The 22,598-nt window shown below is 43.6% G+C and overlaps 1 protein-coding gene across 1 annotated transcript in view; it reads left to right on the top strand.

Moving 5' to 3' along the window:
* LOC126266828 (senecionine N-oxygenase-like) overlaps window positions 1-22,598 on the top strand; it is a 52,042-nt gene that overhangs the window by 12,148 nt on the left and 17,296 nt on the right. Inside the window, exons 4-5 of the mRNA XM_049971382.1 lie at window positions 10,400-10,518; window positions 14,927-15,104. Coding sequence (XP_049827339.1) covers window positions 10,400-10,518; window positions 14,927-15,104 — 297 coding nt within the window. The remainder of the gene's footprint in view (window positions 1-10,399; window positions 10,519-14,926; window positions 15,105-22,598) is intronic.

The raw sequence follows: 22,598 nt of genomic DNA, 5'->3' as shown, positions 1-22,598 counted from the left end.
GCTGAAGTGGATGGTGGGAAATACTGTCGGTGCGAAATATAGAGAGTGAGGAGTAATGTGTCGTGTCGATAGCGCAGGGGTTGAAAGTGGAAAGAGATGGAAAGGGAAAGGAGAGAAAAGCCCTGCGGAGGGGTGGGACAGGTGGGCAAGAGTTAAAGCCGGTGTGCGGGTTATACACTACTGGCCATTAAAATTGCTACACCACGAAGATTACGTGCTACAGACGCGAAATTTAATCGACAGCAAGAAGATGCTGTGATATGCAAATGATTAGCTCTTCAGAGCATTCACACAAGGTTCGCGCCCGTGGCGACGCCTACAACGTGCTGACATGAGGACAGTTTCCAACCGATTTCTCATACATAAACAGCATTTGACCGGCGTGGCCTGCTGAAACGTTGTTGTGATGCCTCGTGTAAGGAAGAGAAATGCGTACCATCACGTTTCCGACTTTGATAAAGGTCGGATTGTAGCCTATCGCCATTGCAGTTTATCGTATCACGACATTGCTGCTAGCGTTAGTCGAGATCCAATGACTGTTAGCAGAATATGGAATCGGTGGGTTCAGGAGGGTAATACGGAACGCCGTGCTGGATCGCAACGGCCTCGAGATGACAGGCATCTTATCCGCATGGCTGTAACGGATCGTGCAGCCACGTCTCGATCCCTGAGTCAACAGATGAGGACGTATGCAAGACAACAACCATCTGCACGAACAGTTAGACGACGTTTCCAGCAGCATGGACTATCAGCTCGGAGACCATGGCTGCGGTTACCCTTGACAGACAGGAGCGCCTGCGACGGTGTACTCAACTACGAACTTGGGTGCACGAAGGGCAAAACGTCATTTTTTCGGATGATTCCAGGTTCTGTTTATGGCATTATGATGGTTGCATCCGTATTTGGCGACATCGCGGGGAACGAACATTGGAAGCGTGTATTCGTCATCCCCATACTGGCGTATCACTCGGCGTGATGGTATGGGGTGCCATTGGTTACACGTCTTGGTCACCTCTTGTTCGCATTGACGGCACTTTGAAAATTGGACGTTACATTCCAGATGTGTTACGACCAGTGGGTCTACCCTTCATTCGATCCCTGCGAAACCCTTTATTTCAGCAGTATAAAGCACGACCGCATGTTGCAGGTCCTATACGGGCCTTTCTGGATACAGAAAATGTTCGACTGCTGCCCTGGTCAGCACATTCTCCACATCTCTCACCAACTGAAATCGTCTGGCCAATGGTGGCCGAGCAACTGGCTCGTCACAATACACCAGTCATTGCTCTTGATGAACTGTGGTATCGTGTTGAAGCTGCATTGGCAGCTGTACCTGTACATGCCATTCAAGCTCTGACTCAATGCCCAGGCGTATCAAGGCCGTTATTACGGCGAGAGGTGGGTGTTCTGGGTACTGATTTCTCAGGATGTATGCACCCAAATTGCGTGAAAATGTAATCACATGTCAGTTCTAGTATAGTATATTTGTCAAATGAATAACCGTTTATCATCTGCATTTCTTTTTCGTGTAGCAGTTTTAATGGCCTGTAGTTTATATCATGGCGGATCTCATTGTCTGGGAGAGATAGTTGGTTGGAGTTGCGTTGGGATAGGTTATGGTTTTAGGTATGGAGTTGTAAATTGCTCTTATATTTTTCTCTGTCTGGAATTGAACCCAACTTACAGAACTTAATATCAACTGAATTTTAACTGATCTGGATGCAGGTTGTGTTTGTATTAAATACTTAACGGAGGTAAGTAATCAAACTTGCCACGTACCTCACGTCTTGACAACACTGTTGCAGATTTCTCGAAAGTACAGCGGCAGACAGCATGCAGGCAGCGGCTAAGCTATACTTCTGTTTCTAAATTCATGTTCGAACTGTAGCGGTAATGCGTAATAATAAACAGTGGAGTGGGGAGAGTAAGTATTCTTATGAAATGATACGCCATGATAACGATTTTAGTCTGAGTAATACTTCGCGTCATCTTCACACTTAACATTGGTCTGAACAATACTACCCTTAACAAAGTGAATACTTACTGCTGCTAGTACTACTACTACTGCGTTGGCCACACAACCGGCAGGCGGTCTTTGGCCTCACCAATCAGCTTGCTCTACCGTTCTTGGTCCATATATTCTTATTCAGACAGCTCCAGCATAATCATATTCTCTCTGACCTAATCAATCCATCGGAATCTTGGTCTTACAATGGTCTTTTGCCTCTAATATCTCCCTCCACTACGCGCTTGATGATCTGGCCTTTTCGACACATTATGTGTCCATATCACTTTAGTTTTCTTTCTTTGATCACTGCCACGATTTCCATCGACCTGTATAGCTCCTGCAGTTCACAGTTGTTTCTTTTCCTCCATTCATCTCCATCTTTCACTGGCCCAAAAACCTGCCTGAGGATGGCATTCTCAAATGTCAGGAGTTTTCTTTCCATCTTTTGGGTGATGTTCTAGGTCTCTGCTCCATATAAGACTACAGGTTGTATTACTGCCTTTCAGATCTTGGTCTTTGAGGATCTCGATAGAAGCCTGGACTTTAAAATCTTTCCCAGAGCAAACCTTGACCTGTTTCCTGCTTGTATTCGTGCGGTATTTTCCTGGTGTATCTCGTTTCTTTCATTGAGTATAGCCGTAAGATATTTAACGTCTTTTATCCTTTCAAAGGCTTCGTCCTCCACCTTCAGGGGTCCGTCAACATTTCCTCTGCTAACTAAGAGGTGTTTTGTCTTATCTATATTCAAGTTCAGGCCAACTCTCATTCCCCTTCCATTAAAATTCTTGTCATATGAACCAGGTCTTGCTCTTTCTCTGCTATTAAAACTACATCATCCGATAGGCCAGGGTGTTGATCCTTCTTCCAGCTGTATTCCTGTCTCTAGATTTGCTGCTTTTCTCAGGGCTCTCTCCAGTACCAGGTTAAACAGAAGAGGGGAGAGACAGTCTCCTTGTCGCACTCCACTCCTCACCTTGAACTTTGATATGTTTCCATTTACTTTCACAGTGCATGTTGTCTCCTGGGTGCATATTTGTGTCAGTTTTGTGAGTTTTCTGGGAACTTGAGCCCTTTCGTGTCCTTGCCATATATCTTGTCTATTCACTCTATCATATGCTTTTTGGAAGTCCACAAAAAGGCAGTGAACATTTTTGCGTGATTCCCAGCCCTTTGCTGGCACTTGCCGTGTTGTATATAAATACAGTTGACTTTCCCTTTCTGAAACCTGCTTGTTGGAATCCCAGTACTTTCTCGACATGTCGTGTTAGTCGCTTCCGTAACAACATGCTCAACATCTTATAAGCGGTACATAGTAGTGTGATTCCTCTGTAGTTGTTACATCTCATTGGTTCTACTTTCTTTAGTATAGGGCAGATGACAAACTCCTTTCATTTTTCTGGGATTCTTTCCTTCTTCCAAATTAAGGAGATTAAGTGGTATAGTCTCACTTGTAGAGTAGCCCTTCCCTCCTTCAGCATCTCTGCAGGTATGCCATCTATTGTGCCTTCCAGGCGGTGACACATAAGAGAAATTATCTTCGTCTTAATACGTTGAACTTCAACCTGTCGTTGAACCGAGGGAGCATGGTTTAAGAGCTCCCTGAGAATTACGAAACAGCACTCCATGGTATGTCGTTGCCACAGCATTTTGTTGCGACCGTAATTCAGCATCGAACGACGTAAGGCAGGCTTGGTGCAGTCGAGCCACCACCCGAGAGTAGAAGGATACGCTGGAAGGCGTCTCACACAGATATTCTACGACCTGCCTTCTTTCCGGATCCTTGAGATGGGCGACATTCAGCTTCCACAGGTCTCGACCGCGCCACACCTTCTGCCTCTGGAGCGAAACAGTACAAATGTAGGCCATATGGTCGGAAAAGGCGGAGGGCCATAACTCAGAGTTGCTTAATGGCTGTTGACGGACGTATATCCAGGCCGATCACCATGCAAGCGGTCCCAAGTATCGGTGAGGTTCAGGTCATGCACGAGCAGCTTGAGTTCCAGACATGTAGTGGAATGGGGATGTTGGTCCTTCTGGAATAACACACAATTGAAGTCGTCGCCAAGAATAATATGGTCGTAGCGGCCTACAAACAAAGGAGCGACCTGTTCTGAATAGAATCGCGACCGTTCCCGTCGTTTGGCTGTGCCCGAGGGAGCGTAAACATTTATGACTCGGACACCGTGGGAAGTCACAGTAAGACACCTAGCCGGAGATAGGTAAATCACGTAGTCTACCTCAATGCCTTCCTTTAAAGGAATACCTGTCCCACTGCCTCCGTCAGCACATGGCGTGAGGTAGGAAACATAGCCATAGATATTAGGCAATTCAGGGAGCAATTGCAGTTTGACAGGGGTGCCAATGGTGTTGACATTGATGGAGCCCATCCTGTAAGCTTGTCGTGGAATTGGGACTTTTGGGACGCTCATGGAGGCACGAAGAGCAGCAGCGAACAGGAATGTTGTCCCAGTAGGCTGCACATCCCCGTCCAGCAAAACTGTCGATTAGAAGTAGTGGGTTGGAGCAGCAACATTCGCTGCTATCTCAACGGTGAGTGTTTTGTCGTCTATATCGTCGGACCACGCAAAGGTGCGTGGATGGTGTGAGTCCGGTTGAGTACCTGTGGAGTCCGAAGGCGGCGTCACATCAGCGGTGGAAGAGTGGTGCTGGCTCAGCTACTGTTCAACGTCCATAGCAACAGCGTCTGGTGTATGCCAAGATGGTTGTGCTTCCGACGGGGTGCAGACTGGTGCTTCCACCACGGAATCGTCTATCGGGGCAACATCTTTATAGAAGTAATCCTCATCGTCTTGAGACTGCGTCCTGCAGGTGTCAGACGGGGCGATCCGCCATTTCCGACGTGTCCTCGGCGACCGTAGTTTGCGCACGTGATCTTCAATGTCCGAAGACGGCTGGGGATCCTGATATTCGGGCACAAAAGCATCGGTAGGCACAACCATGGAGTCAAGAGCCGTCCCCGTCCTAGGGATTGCTCGGCAATGCACATGTCGGGAGGAGGAGGCATTACCGGAGACGACGTTGTGGCAGTAGTAAGCGCCAGTGGTGATCGTGCTCGGGGATCGATATGGAGAACTTCGACAAACGTCAGCGGTAGCGTCGTCGGAGTGGTCATGTCCGGCAGGTCCCCAGGCGGTAACCGTGTGATTCTGCGTTGCAGACACCTGGAACGGAGATATCCTTCTTTGCCACATCCCGAGCACCAATAAATAAGTAAGGTTACACATGTTTGGTTAGCTCTATGCGGATCTGTCGTACTCCATTCGCTATATAGCGAACTGAACCCACTTTTCAGCATTATGACTAATCACCTTTCCATATCGGCGGAATGCAGATACCACTACCTCTGAAGGCAACTCGAAAGGGAGTTCAAATACACGTATGGTCCGCAATCCAAGTCCCGCTTGTTACGTCACCGATGTGTCTGTCAGAGTGACGAAACTTAAGACCACTTTGAGTTGCACTTAGAATTTTGTCACATATGTCTTCGTTAACAAATTTCACGTATACCACACTGCTCACTACAGACAGGTGGATGCCAAGAAGATCGTTGCAGTCAATCTTGACTTCATCTCTGATAAACTGTTCGATTTCCAGTGCATATTCAGGTGCAAATCTAATCTTCAGTGGAAGGAAATAAAGCGCGCTAAGACGGCAGAATTACGTAAACAACTCTGCGAGAGAGCTTCGTGTCGAGGACGTAAACAAGACGTCCGTGCCGCTAACGTGCCGAAAGACGACTCTCCATCTGAGTCACCGAGGGCACTGCGGATAGTGCGTCTGCAGGGCCTATCTCGCGCACGTCTCCCGCGAGCCCCACATTCTCACCTTATATGCCAACACACTACATTCGTAGTGTCCCTACCCAACACGGCCGTCAGCAGCTGAAGGTATTAATATATAATTCTAATTACGTTCTAGACGGCTGCAGGTCATCAGTGGTGTCTGCTCTTTCGGACATGACCGAAAAAAAGGAAACCATATCCATATAAAAATAATTAATGTTGAGCAATGAAATTACGGAAATGCATTTGTCTAGCTAATGTATACAGGGTGTTACAAAAAGGTACTGCCAAACTTTCAGGAAACATTCCCCACACACAAAGAGAGAAAATATGTTATGTGGAAATGTGTCCGGAAACGCTTACTTTCCATGTTAGAGCTCATTTTATTACTTCTCTTCAAATCACATTAATCATGGAATGGAAACACACAGCAACAGAATGTACCAGCGTGACTTCAAACACTTTGTTGCAGGAAATGTTCAAAATATCCTCCGTTAGCGAGGATACATGCATCCACCCTCCGTCGCATAGAATCCCTGATGTGCTGATGCAGCCCTGGAGAATGGCGTATTGTATTACAGCTCTCCACAATACGAGCACGAAGAGTCCCTACATTTGGTACCGGGTTTGCGTAGACAAGCTTTCAAATGCCCCCATAAATGAAAGTCAAGAGGGTTGAGGTCAGGAGAGCGTGGAGGCCATGGAATTGGTCCGCCTTTACCCATCCATCGGTCACCGAATCTGTTGTTGAGAAGCGTACGAACACTTCGACTGAAACGTGCAGGAGCTCCATCGTGAATGATCCACATGTTGTGTCGTACTTGTAAGGGCACATGTTCTAGCAGCACAGGTAGAGTATCCCGTATGAAATCATGATAACGTGCTCCATTGAGCGTAGGTGAACGAAACTAAAATGAGCTACAACATGGAAAATAAGCGTTTCCGGACACATGCCCACATAACATCTTTTCTTTATTTGTGTGTGAGGAATGTTTCCTGAAAGTTTGGCCGTACCTTTTTGTAACACCCTGTATAACCGATTAAAACTGCAAGATCACAGAGTTATGAAAGAGCATGGTAGGCCTTCTCAAATGTGAAATGCTACTAGATTAACAGCCGGTGTATACGAGAGAATGCTGAACGCAAACATGCAAACGTGCATGCATTGTGTTGTACAGTTGTCGGATGTCAGTTTGTGGAACGAAGATCCATGCCCAAACACACTCTTTTGGAGAAAGATCTTTCCATCCGGCAGGTCAAGACGATACGTTGGCACTCTGTAGAGCACCTTGGGTTATAACAGCTGCTCATGAGCGAGCGCTAACGTGTTGTAAAACACCCGATGGAATGCTGTTTATGAATGGCAACCCAACCGGCCGAATCACCCACTCCGAGTGCGTGGTAGAACTACGAGAGCGCTCCTGTCGTGATACGGAATCGCACCCCAGGCCACAACCACAAGTATAGGTCCAGTGCGTCCAGCACGCAGACAGGTTGGTTGCAGGTCCTCAGCTGGGCTACTTATAACCTACAAAACGCCTCTCTGGCATCGAAGCGGAACCAGCTTTCGTCAGAAAACACGACAGACCGTCACCCTGCCCTGCAATTAGCTCTCCCCTTTACACCACTGAAGTCGCAAATGGCGGTGGTTTGAGATCGGTGGAATGCACGCTACAGGGTGTCTGGCTCGGATCTGCCGTTGAATTGACCGATTTATATTAAGTCCGTGTGTCACTGTGGTGCCAATTGCTGTTGTAATTGCTGCTGCAGATGCAGTGCGATGCATCAGTGCCATATGCCGAACCGTATGGTCTTCCTTCTCGAAAGCGCCACATGCCATCCGCAGCCCGGTCTTCTTGAACCGCACATTCTCATGAACACCGGCAATCAGGTACAATGGCTACATTCCTGTCAAGTCTTTCTGCAGTATCAAAGGAGGAACATCCAGATTCTCGTAGACTTGTAACACGACCTAGTTCAAAGTTAGTGAGGTGTCTATAACGGCATCTTTGTTGTCATAAAGGGATTCTTGACTAACATCAGCTCACTACGTCCAGTCTCGAAGCTAACCGACTCTGATGCCGGTTACAGAGTGTATTTAAAGCAAACCTGATTTGCATCCTCTTAGTTGCGCTATTACCACCACTCTTATGCTACCGGCATGAAATTTGAATAGAAAACATCTTGCAGATTGAGAAATACGCCTGTCGCACAACTCTTTCCCAGTATTGCACTTTTTTTCTTGTGTGTATATTATATATAATATATACAGGGTGGTCCATTCATAGTGACTGGCCAAAATATCTCACGAAATAAGCGTAAAACGAAAAATCTACAAAGAACGAAATTTGTTTAACTTGAAGGGGGAAACCAGATGGCGCTATGGTTGGCCCGCTAGATGGTGCTGCCATAGGTCAAAATAGGAACCCCCATCTTTTATTACATGTTCGTGTAGTACGTAAAGATATATGAATGTTTTAGCTGGACCACTTTTTTCGTATTGTGATAGATGGAGCTGTAATAGTCACAAGCGTATAAGTACATGGTATCACGTAACATTTCTCCAGTGCGGATGGTATTTGCTTCGTGATACATTACCCGTGTTAAAATTGACCGTTTACCAGTTGCGGAAAAGCTCGATATCGTGTTGATGTATGGCTATTGCGATCAAAATGCCCAACGGGCATGTGCTATGTATGCTGCTCGGTATCCTGGACGACATCAAGTGTCCGGACTGTTCGCCGGATAGTTATGTTATTTAAGGAAACAGGAATCTTTCAGCTACATGTGAAACGTCAACCACGACCTGCAATAAATGATGATGCCCAAGTAGGTGTTTTAGCTGCTGTCGCGGCTAATCCGCACATCAGTAGCAGACAAATTGCTCGAGAATCGGGAATCTCAAAAACGTCTTGTTGAGAATGCTACACCAACATCGATTGCACCCGCACCATATTTTTATAGACCAGTAATTGCATGGCGACGACTTTCAACGTCGTGTGCAGTTGTGACACTGGGCACAAGAGAAACTACGGGACGGTGACGGATTTTTTGCACGCGTTCTATTGAGCGACGAAGCCTCATTCACCAACGTAAACCGGCATAATATGCGCTATTGGGCAACGAAGAAATCACTATGGCTGCGACAAGTAGAACATCAGCGACCTTGGCGGGTTTATGAATGGTGCGGCATTATGGGAGGAAGAATAATTGGCCCCCATTTTATCGTAGGCAATCTAAATCGTGCAATATATACTGATTTCCTACGTAATGTTCTACCGATGTTACTACAAGATGTTTCACTGCATGACAGAATGGCGATGTACTGCCAACATGATGGATGTCCGGCACATAGCTCGCGTGCGGTTGAAGCGGTATTGAATAGCATATGTCATGGCAGGTGGATTGGTCGTCGAAGCACCATACCATGGCTCGTACGTTCACCTTATCTGACGTCCCTGGATTTCTTTCTGTGGGGAAAGTTGAAGGGTATTTGCTGTCGTGAACCACCGTGAATGCCTGACAACATGCGTCGGTGCATTGTCAATGCATGTGCGAACATTACGGAAGGCGAACTATTCGCTGTTGAGAGGAATGTCGTTACATGTATTGCCAATTGCATTGAGGTTGACGTACATCATTTTGAGCATTTATTGCATTAATGTGGTATTTACAGGTACTCACGCTGTAACAGCTTGCGTTCTCAGAAATGGTAAGTTCACAAAGGTACATGTATCACAATGGAACAACCGAAATAAAACGTTCAAACGTACCTACATTCCTTATTTTAATTTAAAAAAACCTACCTGTTACCAACTGTTCGTCTAAAATTGTGACTATTACAGCGCCATCTATCACAAAGCGAAGAAAGTGGTGCAACTGAAACATTCATATTTATTTACGTCCTACATGAATATGTAATAAAAAATGGGTGTTCCTATTTAAAAAAAAACGCAGTTGATATCCGTTTGACCTATGGCAGCTCCATCTAGCGGGCCAACCATAGCGCCGTCTGGTTTCCCCCTTCAAGCTAGGCAAGTTTCGTTCTTTGTAGTTTTTTCGTTTGATGCTTATTTCGTGAGATATTTGGCCCGGTCACGGTCAATGGACCACCCTGTATATGTTTCAAATCGGATTATGAAATCTTATGTAGACAATGATCTTCCTCTTGTCCTGAAGGACAAGTTTAATCTAGGTCGCAGTAAAACTGTTGATTAGTATGAATTACAAGCAAACAAACGAACAAACGGACTCTCTTCTTTATATACTCGTCTATACTGGTAGACGAATAGAAGGTAGATGGTTGTTTTTGGTGTGAATTACCAAGCAAAGGGAAAGGGATAGTAACTTATTTTACTTTCAAGGAACCGATTATTCTAAACCCGACCTTCCCATGAGCATTCAGGAACAGTGGCTTAAGTACTTCTTCACGACCAGAACACGCAAGGCCTCACGATTGTTCTTTTCCTGAAGTGTATCAAATCACGTTGAAAGAGAATGACTGGGTGTTGGTACGCAAATGCCAAAGACAGCTGAATTGCTCAGAGGATAAATATTTTGTGGTGAGAGGTCATTTCTTTGTTGGCAGTTCCAGCAGCACGTGGAGAAGGTGAGCCCACGCGGCTCACGCTGGGCCGTGGAAGTCACCGACCTGCGGACACGTGAGTTGCACACCTACGAATTCGACTCCGTTGCTGTGTGTACCGGGTGAGAAACTCAGCGCTATATACTACTTTTCAGTTATGCTTGTTCGATTGCATTTTCCAGTGAGCCATTATATTAGCCGCTAATAAATTCCTAAATGGATGAGCTGTTTTAGTCTCTTGTAAGACCTAACAAGGATACAAGAGCAAAGAGAATAGACACTGTAGTTAGCGCATAACATTACGCTTTAGCTTAAAAATAACTAATGTCGCAGAAAATTGTGAGATGAAAAGTACAGTTTGCTTACAACAGAAATGAAGTTCAGCATAAAGGGCAAATAATAGAAAAGTAATAATCTCTGATACAACCTCACAGAAAGCTACCGTATATTAGACTATAGACCTACCTGCCCCAGCTTCGCCCAACAAGCACGAAATATCTACCGCCGTGCGACGATCGACTTTAATTTATAATGTGTACAGATCAGGGAAACATGCCGTGCATGCACATAATCATATCTAAAAGCAATTATATTTATCCCTTTTGCACCTATAAATTCTGTGGGGTCAAATGAAGCTCCGAACAACAGTCATCTACATATACATGACTCCTCTGCAAGTCACACTTTGTGAGAGAGTTCATACAGCCACTATCAAACTACACTCCTGGAAATGGAAAAAAGAACACATTGACACCGGTGTGTCAGACCCACCATACTTGCTACGGACACTGCGAGAGGGCTGTAAAAGCAATGATCACACGCACGGCACAGCGGACACACCAGGAACCGCGGTGTTGGCCATCGAATGGCGCTAGCTGCGCAGCATCTGTGCACCGCCGCCGTCAGTGTCAGCCAGTTTGCCGTGGCATACGGAGCTCCATCGCAGTCTTTAACACTGGTAGCATGCCGCGACAGCGTGGACGTGAACCGTATGTGCAGTTGACGGACTTTGAGCGAGGGCGTATAGTGGGCATGCGGGAGGCCGGGTGGACGTACCGCCGAATTGTTCAACACGTGGGGCGTGAGGTCTCCACAGTACATCGATGTTGTCGCCAGTGGTCGGCGGAAGGTGCACGTGCCCGTCGACCTGGGACCGGACCGCAGCGACGCACGGATGCACGCCAAGACCGTACGACCCTACTCAGTGACGTAGGGGACCGCACCGCCACTTCCCAGCAAATTAGGGACACTGTTGCTCCTGGGGTATCGGCGAGGACCATTCGCAACCGTCTCCATGAAGCTGGGCTACGGTCCCGCACACCGTTAGGCTGTCTTCCGATCACGCCCCAACATCGTGCAGCCCGCCTCCAGTGGTGTCGCGACTGGCGTGAATGGAGGGACGAATGGAGACGTGTCGTCTTCAGCGATGAGAGTCGCTTCTGCCTTGGTGCCAATGATGGTCGTATGCGTGTTTGTCGCCGTGCAGGTGAGCGCCACAATCAGGACTGCATACGACCGAGGCACACAGGGCCAACACCCGGCATCATGGTGTGGGGAGCGATCTCCTACACTGGCCGTACACCTCTGGTGATCGTCGAGGGGACACTGAATAGTGCACGGTACATCCAAACCGTCATCGAACCCATCGTTCTACCATTCATAGACCGGCAAGGGAACTTGCTGTTCCAACAGGACAATGCACGTCCGCATGTATCCCGTGCCAACCAACGTGCTCTAGAAGGTGTAAGTCAAATACCCTGGCCAGCAAGATCTCCGGATCTGTCCCCCATTGAGCATGTTTGGGACTGGATGAAGCGTCGTCTCACGCGGTCTGCACGTCCAGCACGAACGCTGGTCCAACTGAGGCTCCTGGTGGAAATGGCATGGCAAGCCGTTCCACAGGACTACATCCAGCATCTCTACGATCGTCTCCATGGGAGAATAGCAGCCTGCATTGCTGCGAAAGGTGGATATACACTGTACTAGTGCCCACATTGTGCATGCTCTGTTGCCTGTGTCTATGTGCCTGTGGTTCTGTCAGTGTGATCATGTGATATATCTGACCCCAGGAATGTGTCAATAAAGTTTCCCCTTCCTGGGACAATGAATTCACGGTGTTCTTATTTCAATTTCCAGGAGTGTATTTCTCGACCTTTCCACTCCCGAACAGCATGTGTGAATAACCAAACTTTCCCATGCCAGCCCTGATTTGATATACTATATTGTGATGGTGATTCCCCCTTGTGTGATGTCCTTAGGTTAGTTAGGTTAAAGTAGTACTAAGTTCTAGGGGACTGATGACCTCAGAAGTTAAGTCCCATAGTGCTCAGAGCCATTTGAACCATTTTTGAGAAAGTCGGTGACCGAACTCCCGTTAAACGATATCGCCCCAACGAAAAACACCTTATGTCTTAGTGATTGGAACGCGGACTCATCGTACCTGTGACACTCTCTCCCCAGTTTGCGGCAGTACAAAACAAGATACCGTTCTTTGCAGTTTTTCAATGTCCTCCGTCAATCCTGCCTGGTAAGGACATTACATGCGCAAGAATAATCGCGAAGGCGATGAACTAACGTAGTGTTCGCAATGTCTTTCGAAGATTTGTTCCGTCTTCTAAGTACCATGATGATTGTCTGTATTTGCTTTAGGAAGGGTTCGGAAGTTGCGCTTAATAATTGAAGCAAGAATAAAGAAAAATCAAGATACGGTTTTACGATTTGTCGACCTACAAAACGCTCTGGACAATGCAAATTGGTTCAAGAAATATTCACAAAAATTGTGTAAGCTGTAGGGAAAGACGGTTAATGTACAATACATGCAAACGCCAAGAAGAAACAATAAGAAGGGAAGAACAAGAACGAGTTACTCGGATTATTTTGTAAGCTCGATATTCTTCTTATTATTACAGTTATATAAGTTACCGCCATATTTTTGCCATCACATATAGTCAGTTATTGACACATTTTCTTTTAACAATTTTTTTTAAAAAAGTCTGTTTATCTATTTTTATTATATTTTATATTATTACTGTGACAACTCATAACACATTTTAGTTAATGAATAGATTTTCACTTAATTGCATATAACAGTACGTACTCGTGAAGTATGTGTGCAGGAGAGACATCTGACGAGTTTACGTCATAAACCTATTTCGCATTTTGCAACTGTACTCCTGTTCGCTGAGAACAGTTCTCATTTTGACCCTGCCTGCACTGCATAATTATATACGTGTGACGCGATTTTTTGGATTAATCATATGGAAATATAGTAAGGCTTCTTTCGCTTTATTCACGTGCGTCGCAACAAATTTTTAACCCCGAGTATTCTATCTATATTAAATTACTGGCAATTCATTATTTTATAGTTTATTGTTTACAAGAGGTATACAGGGTGAACATTAATAAAAGCGAAAATCTGCAGGGACAAATGCCTGACAGGAAATGGAGGAAAAGAGGTCCATGGAACATGTGTCTGCAAATGGACAGTGTCCAAATGACATTAAATCGTCCCTGAACACAGTAAAGAGTTGCATTGCATCCATGTCACAATACACGTTAAAAGTCGCCTCCATCGTACTGCAGGTGAAAGGGATAGAACTGTTTGGTATGCAGGTTACACGTAATCGTACTTCGGCATAAACCGTGTATGCGGACCGCTTGCCTGGAAGTTGTACAAGGGTTCGTCTCACTATCCTGCAGAATCCGGTCCTCCAAATCTGATGTACGCACAATCTGCCGCCTCTCTGCACGCTCAACTGTCTGAAAGGACTCATCATCACACAAATTCCCTAAAAGGGCTTGAAACGTTATGTGATGTGGTTGGTGCCTGTGACGGTACTTATTTTGGTATAGCTGCGCTGCCTCTCGACCGATTTCGTCAGCTTGGCCGCACACAGGTATTGTCTGTTCTGGACTTGAATACCGGTCCATTCTGCTGCTTACAGTACGCTGCATCAATCACATAACCTGCAACACACGAGAAACGTGGTCAGAGGAAGTGTCATTCGTCAGTTAGTGCGATCTACTGTGGCAAAGATGCAGTTCAAAGTAAGTTTTTCCTCCATTCCCAGTAAGGAATCCCAGCGTGACGAATTTTCAATCCTCAGGGCCCGGGTTCGATTCTCGGCTGGGTCGGGGAATTTTCTCCACCCAGGGACTGGGTGTTGTGTTACCCTCATAATCATCTTATCATTCTCGTCGACTGCAGGTCGCCGAAGTAGCGTCAACTTGAAAGACCGGCACCCGGCGAACGGTCTGCCCGACTGGGGGCCCTAGCCATACGATTTAAAAAAAAAAAAAAACAAAGAATCCGTCCCTGCATTGTGTCGGCTTTATTTATGTTCCCTTTGTATATTTCAGTTGCTGTATTTTGTTGTCTTTTCGTCAGATATGGTGATTATGCGCCGAAATCGACAGTCTGAGTCAAGTTTGGTTGTGATCTTTAACTGGAATTGCAGAACGAATTCTATGTCATTCTCTTCCTTATGTAAGAGATAACTCTGAAGTGAGATAGCCGAACCCTGTTCGCAGGCAGTTCTGGTGCCCCAAGTACCCATCGGTGGAGGGTCGCGACCTGTTCCGCGGCCGGCAGACGCACTCCCACGAGTACCGAAGGCCGGAGCCCTTCAAGGGCCGCCGCGTACTGGTGGTGGGCGGCGGGCCCTCCGGCTTCGACCTCGCCCTCAACATATCGGCCGTGGCAGAGCAGGTACGGCACACCACTCCTGTACTACTATACTCCAAGCGAACATTTCCGGAAATTTCTGCCTGAAATTAAGACCTATTTTTGATACAAGTAGATTTCTTTTGGCGAGGAAGTCGCTCTTTACCTGTGCTAAATTGCATTTTATGTTCACCTCGCCGCTTTCGGCAAGCTTCCAAGAAAGCAGAATTCGTCAATTTCGTATAGTTCGTGGTCATCTATATTAATATTAAATTTATAGCTGTCCCCATTCTGCTGCTGCTTATTACCTTAACCTTCCATCGGTTTATTAGCAATCCGTACTCTGTACTCATTACACTGTTCATTCCATCCAACACGTTCTTTATTCTTCTTCTCATGCACTGACGATAATAGTGTCATTAACGAAAATATAATTAACATCCTTTCATCTGAATGTTAATGCCATTCTTCAACTTTTCTTTTCTTTTCAGAACTGTCAGATTAATAAGTTATGGTTGCATAACACTAATACGATCTGTTTACAGAACAGTTCCAGAACTGGTAGAAAACTGCCTCCAGGAAAATCAATTTGGGTCCGGAGTAATGTAGGAACATGCGACTTATGTTAGAAGATACGTGAAGAAAGAGATACTAAAGTTTAGCGAAGTTGTAGGTATAGCGAAATCCTTTGATAATGTTGACTGGAAAACATTAACAGAGATCCGAAGCCAGCAGGGATAGAACAGAAAAAGGTCAGAGTTGGAGCCTATCCCCTGTGTATTCAGTCTATAGTCTGTACTTTGAGCAAGCAGTAAAGGAAACCAAGAAGAAATGGGGGGAGGTCACTTCAGTTCATGGTAAAGAAATAAAAGATTTAGATTCGCCGATTAAATTGCAACTCTGTGAGAGGCAGTAAACAATTTGGAAGAACAACTGAACGGAATGGTTAAGATCTTGAAAAGAGGGCACAAGATGAACATTAAAAATAATGAAACAACGATAATGGAATATTTTAGGATCAAATCAGGCGATGCTGAAGGAATGCTACACTAGAAAGTAGTAGATGGGTTTTGTTCATTGGGCAGAAAAATAACTGACGATGGGGGAACTGGAGAGAAAATGAAATTCAGGCTTACAGAGGTAGTAAGATAAAACATTTCTGAAAAAGATTAATTTGCTAACATAGAACATAAATTTAATACTTAAAGAGTCTTTTTTGAAGAAATTTGTGTTGACGACAGCCCTGCACATAAGTGAACAGTTGTTTATTAACAGTTCAGACAAGAAGAGAATATTGCTGAAGATGAGGTGGGTAGATCGAATAACTAATAAAGAGGCCTGCAGCTGATAGCTCACTAACGAAAACTAGCCCAACGGCCGAAAACCAATTGCTGCAAAAATTGTCCCACTACTGGTCGCATGTCTCCATTCCTATTTGTCTCTGTTGCTTTACCATTTCAAGTACCCTGTGCTACCTTCCCGAAACTACGTATTTGTAAATGCACTTTCATCATTACTTGCTACACAGTATGATCTACCGGGAATCCAAAGTAACCGCCTCTGAGGGCTGTTATTTTTGGGCGTGGGATAAACAGAGTTAATATACAAGTTAATGCGCAGTTTACTTAAAACCTAAAATATACAATTTATGCTTATTGTACGATTATTCCGTAAACATCTAATAAATTACAATGGATTTTAATTGATGCAATGAACTCCTCATTTGTAATTGGTCTAATTAGTTTGTTACTACAATCTAAATTAATTACTAAAACCTTAATTACCCGAAACACGACTAAATCTAGTCACTAATCTGTAAACCAACGACCTATATTAAATCTACTTATCTTAACGTTATTCTGCTGTTCTTCTTTGTAATAGTGGAACAAGTGTTCTCGAAGTGATCGCCATATTTGAATATCAATAGTTATACATGCTTCCACAACTCAAGTATGCTTGCAGTTATACAGAGAGTTTTTTTATGTTCCGTATTCTGTCATAAACGTTATTGTACGACATCCATACCGTGGTTATCGGTGTCTGTGTCACTTGCATTCGACCTGAAAAAGTCAGACTCACACGTCAGTTTTCATTTAAGAATGGTGCTGCAACCATGCTGTAGTTAGAACAAAATTGCATTGGATACATATTGAAGATTACATGCTTGGTTATCACCTGGTTCACTTCTGGTGATCATATCGTGTTTCATTCCGTAGTATAAACACAAAGGTTAAAAACTGAAAAATAATTCAGTTAAACTGCTCTTACTGTACAGAGAAAACACTCGTTATCTTGCCGCACGTGACCGCGCCGTTCGCTAAAGATGTGGGTCACTTTCTTATCAGCTAACTGACGCTCTCCGATACCAAACGAGTCTTCCCACTCCAGTGGCTATGGTGTTCTCCCAGATTCACTCAGTTCATGACGACTGTCAGTTCCTTAACTGTGATAGTTTTCTGGATCTTTTCATCACTGACACTCAAGTGTAATGTTGTGATGTTTGTAATTTTGAAAAGTAATTATTAATTACTTGTCGCTGAGAGAATGCGTGGCTCTTACATACAGTGTGACATCCTCATGTTTGGAACGATGGCACACTAGATACAAAACCCACATATTCATAATACTGAAGGTAATCACAGATTACTTTCCAAAGTTATAGAATCGTGATATACACCATACTTTTTTAAAAAAAACGTTCTGTCAGATGTTAACAATTAGGTCGAGACTAAATGCGGTGTAATGAAACAAATTTTTAGTAGCTGGTTGTGGTTATTTTACAGCAAAATGCGTTTTATGCAAGCTGTTGCACACAATTTTATGAAGGAAATATAACAGTTGTTCATGGCCTTGTTGAAGAAATGAATTGTACAGCTTCCACGGGAAGCTAAACGTAAAGAACGCACCTTTCAAGCATCGTAGGATACTCAGGATTTATGGCGCTTGAGGTAGGAACTGTACCTTGTCTGTCGTCAGGTCTCTAGAGAAAGTTGATTGACGCTGAGATTTTAATCTCTATTCCTGTTTCCTACGAGCCAGAAAAATCCATTCACCTGGTATTCTTGCCCCCAGCCCATGGAAACATCCATCTTCTTTACCTAAAGTTTCGTTGCCGAAATTGATGATGCAATTAAAGAAAAGTGACAGTGGAAAGCTGCAGGTCACTGATTGACAGTAATTTATCATCCAATATATTGCAAACTAAGGCAACATGTGAGATAGTGCTGTCGTGATGTCTTATCGAGTCCACTCATATTCTGAATGACATGTCAAGATGCCACTTTGCTGTAGGACAAATAATGAAATAGAAAATACACCAAGATACAATGGAAGCTAAACAAGAATGTCTCTAGTCCCTAGAGAGAACGAGAACTGCTGAACTGAAATGAATTAAGAAAAGTTAAGATGTTAGTTATGAGTTCCGAAATAAAATCACAAAGACACTGGATGATTGACGAAGCTTATCACATTCCTATCGGTAGAACTGCTATGCCAGATGCTCGCGGTGAAAATGGTGTGATTGAACGTTAGCAAGCAGCATAGTTGCTGCGCACATGCTATCAACGAAACATGCTAATCGAACAAGACTGCCTTCACGCAAAGCTGCTCCCAAGATAACGGACGACAGTGCTTGTGTATTAAAATTGTGATAATTTGCACACTACTACTATCCACGATGTGAAGACGTCCAGAATATGCAGCCGAAAGGGGATTACAATAGTGTTCTCCTATGGATACAAATAGTTTTCCATTGCCAATGAACGGGGATGAAGGCTGAACTGCCTCTGCTGCCACAGATAGACGGAGCGGCACGCCTTCTAGGCCCACAAGTTGAGAGATCTGTCTTGGCCCCATTTCTGGGAACAGGGAGGAATAAATTCCTCCCAGTGTTGGCAACTTAAATTCCGATATAATGGCTCCAAATCTTTGAGGAGTTTCGCCATATTGCATAATTTCTAAGTTAACCAACTGGTGAGTGTGAAAACTAATTGACACCCATCAGTCGATGGTTGTCCATTCAGGCAAGCCAAGGGTATTATCCGTTGGCTAGTCAGAGAAAAGTTACTACATAAAATGAAAGATTTATTTTAATGGCCTTTAATTAACTGGCTGTCAAGTCTCCAATTCCTACAAATGAATTTGGAATTATCCGAGAAACACTCTTTCTTTGTGTTGAGAACTGCTATGGACAGCCGTTGTGGCTTCGCCACATGCATTGTATACCTTTGAAAAATCTCCGCATTACTTATCATTTCTGGAAGTACTCTCCAGTAATGCAACAAATATTTCTCTCTCACCCTTGCTTCATAGATCAACCCCAATACTCTAGCACTACTGCGCTTTGAACCCTCCTTAAATTTTTGTTACTTCATGAAGAGATGACTTTATTATACACCCAATTCTAACAGTAACTCAGGTTTAGCTTGTATTAGCTGATAATGAGGAATCATTATAAAGATCAATTCACAAACTGTTCAGATCCTGTAGTCAACATACTTTATCTTAGTATCTCGAGTAATAAGAGTAAAGGCAAAACATTCACAGCACTATAACATAAAAAACAACAGAAAGGAATAAATTATTTGTTTAGGACACACTGTATCCTTCATAAAAGAAACGGTCACTGAAAATCAACAAAAAAGATTAAATCAAATTAACACCGCGTAATCTTTGTTAGTAACAAACTAAACCGGTTCATGGTTCATTTGTCATGGTTCGGACACACTGTATCCTTCATAGAAGAAACGGCCATTGAAACTATATAAAAAGGATTAAATTATATCAACAGCACGTAATCTTTGTTACTAACAAACTAAACCGGTTCATGGTAGATGTTTCATGGCTCATGATCCGAGTTTCAGGTTCCCTATCTATCGGCCTCAAAGGCAACAAAAAAATATATTTTCGAAAGATCGCATACTTATCGATCGAATGTAAGAAATCAAAACGCTGTATAATATTATGATAAAGGTTTAACACACCCTGAGACAAGTACTGTATTACTTTGTATATATTTTGAAGTAGCGTAGATCACTATGCGAAGATTATGTCGATAATATTCTTCCAGCATTAGACAGTGAGAGCACTTACAGACTTCCAACAAACTTTAAATCTAATTTCAAGCCTTTATGAAACTTCACTTCTATGACAAACCCAAAAACAGGTTGAAGAAAAAAAATCACTTACTAAATTTTCACTGCTCTCGCAGTAGAACTTCAGCATCATGGATGAAGCTTTAATTTACTGGTTGTGTACTGCTAACTCTATTCGTAAAACATTTTTCCTGCGGAATCCACGTGTATCACTAAGCACCTTCAAATTTATATCACTGTACGACACATAGCTCATGAGATATGGCATCGAAATCATTGAGATTCTTGAAAAACCAGCTCTGGCTTAAGATGGAGCACACATCATCGTCACTGTACTCATCCGTCGTTTTTCATAATGAGAACACTTAGCGACTTCCGACTAAGTATAAACATAATTACAAACTTTTACTGAACTTCTTCTTCCTTAAATGCTTAACGTCAAATATTTAACACATTAACTCATTTGAAAGGAAATTAGTAGTTTGATGCTGTTTTATTCGAGGAAGCGAGATTTATAAGAAGAATGCCGGTTATACAAGAGCAAATTGGATAAATCAATTGGAATGAGAGGTCGAACGCCATTACTATGGCCAAAGAAAAGACGAGAAGATGAGCAGCGTCAATTAGTTCACCAGTTTCGCAAGAGTTTGAACTTCCTGATGCGTGGCGGAAGAAGAATCGTGTCATGGGCTTTCCGATCGTGATGCCAACGTGATGTTTCCGACCATGAACATTCTGGCCTTGTTATCTCCAAGTGTCAAAGGGAGCCGCAGCTGCGGTGGAGGCTGAGAATCGTTCTGTAATAATAAAAAAATGAAAAAAAAACTTTACGTTTCATACAGATTTTGGGCTGGCTATTCACATGATAAAATAACCATGTTTAATTGCCTCCTTTTTTACCTTTTCATCCTTCTACTGCAGTATATGATTAAACTTCTTGTCTTATTTAATGAAATTTAATTTCTCACTAAGTTTTTTGTAAGAAAGTCAGATAGCTTAAACATCTTAAATTCCTCGAATCTTTATATTTCTTATAGTGAATTAACCTGTCGTATCTTTCTCCTCTTATTTAAAGAGGCAGACCCATGTAATCTTTTTTCAATTTCAAATACACCATTTACTGTTCCCCCCATTTTTTCCAACCTTAGACACTGGCCCCCTGCCGCTGGTTAGCAACATTTCACATTTCAGTTAGTATGCTATGATTTTCCATCCATCGGTTGACTATATAGTTGTGAATTTCATGACCTTTTCCTTACTGCGCATTTCTTCCACTATTATCATCCACGCTTCAGCAACACTGTTTGTACGAACATGTACCACTGCAGAACACATGCGGCAAAACAATGGCACTTCTTCTCTACCCCTGTATTCCGCCGTTAAATCCAGTTATCGTATTTTCTTTCACAGACAGCCAAAGTAAAAACTGCAAACGGAAAGGTATGTTTCGAGGATCACTGCTTTCATAGTTTTAATTTTAGACATTTCTAACCAGAAACCAGAGGTTTCGATGGCTACTCAGGCATCTCATCCTTCAATCCAAAAAAATCTTTCAGTTTATTTTTACTTTTCACGGAGCAAAGTTAATAACACTGGAAATACGTCCGCCTATTCTCATGTGATTCCGATGTCAACGTGTATGGTGTACAACCTTTTTCGATCGTCAAATATCCACTCCACAACAAGATGTCCATTTTCACTCAAGATTTTCTCCATTTCAGCTATGCTGCAAAACTCTTTTGTCAGGAACACACTCATGGTCAGTTTTCAAAAAACTATTCTGGTAATTTCTAAATATCGTCGCTCAACTGAATCTCCAAACTGGGGTCAGAGTTCTGGGACGTCCCAGGAGCTCCGCTACTTGCTTTACACAATGCAGTCTAGTAAGTCTCATAATCCGGCATATTTTAGACTACATTTAAAACTTTATCTTTTAACTCCTCAAAAAACTTCATAAATTTAGAAATCAGGCACCAATTGTTCTTCGTGAACTCTTGCCTTGCGGTTATGCATTAGTTTCTTAAGCAACACATCTGTTTCATGAGGTGTGCAAGAGTGTTGCTGTCCAACCGCCATTTGCCATTTGCATTTTTTAATCATCCCGTTCGCAATTCACGGACAGCTTAGACCTACGGAAAAGGAGGCATTCGGCGAGGGCAATGACGGGGACACCGCATCCGGTTTGGTAGTCTAACACGTAGACGACTCGACTGCCAACCATACTCTGTTAGATGCACAGAATGAAGGGTACCCAAGTTTCACCAAGAAAACACAAAAACCTTAACAACTCCAACATTATCAACTTTGGTCTCCATATTATGTTAAAGCAAAACACTTGCTTTTAGACGATGTTTGGAAGTATAGCAGCGAAAATATGACTTTCACTCATCAATTTTGACTTCGACCGTTTCAAAAACTAGGGAGCATCTAAAGAAAAGCCGAAGCG

This window comes from Schistocerca gregaria, chromosome 4 (assembly GCF_023897955.1).
Source record: "Schistocerca gregaria isolate iqSchGreg1 chromosome 4, iqSchGreg1.2, whole genome shotgun sequence".
Lineage (NCBI taxonomy): Eukaryota > Metazoa > Arthropoda > Insecta > Orthoptera > Acrididae > Schistocerca > Schistocerca gregaria.
Note: the sequence above shows the minus strand (reverse complement) of the source record. Positions and strands in the feature narration are given on the sequence as shown.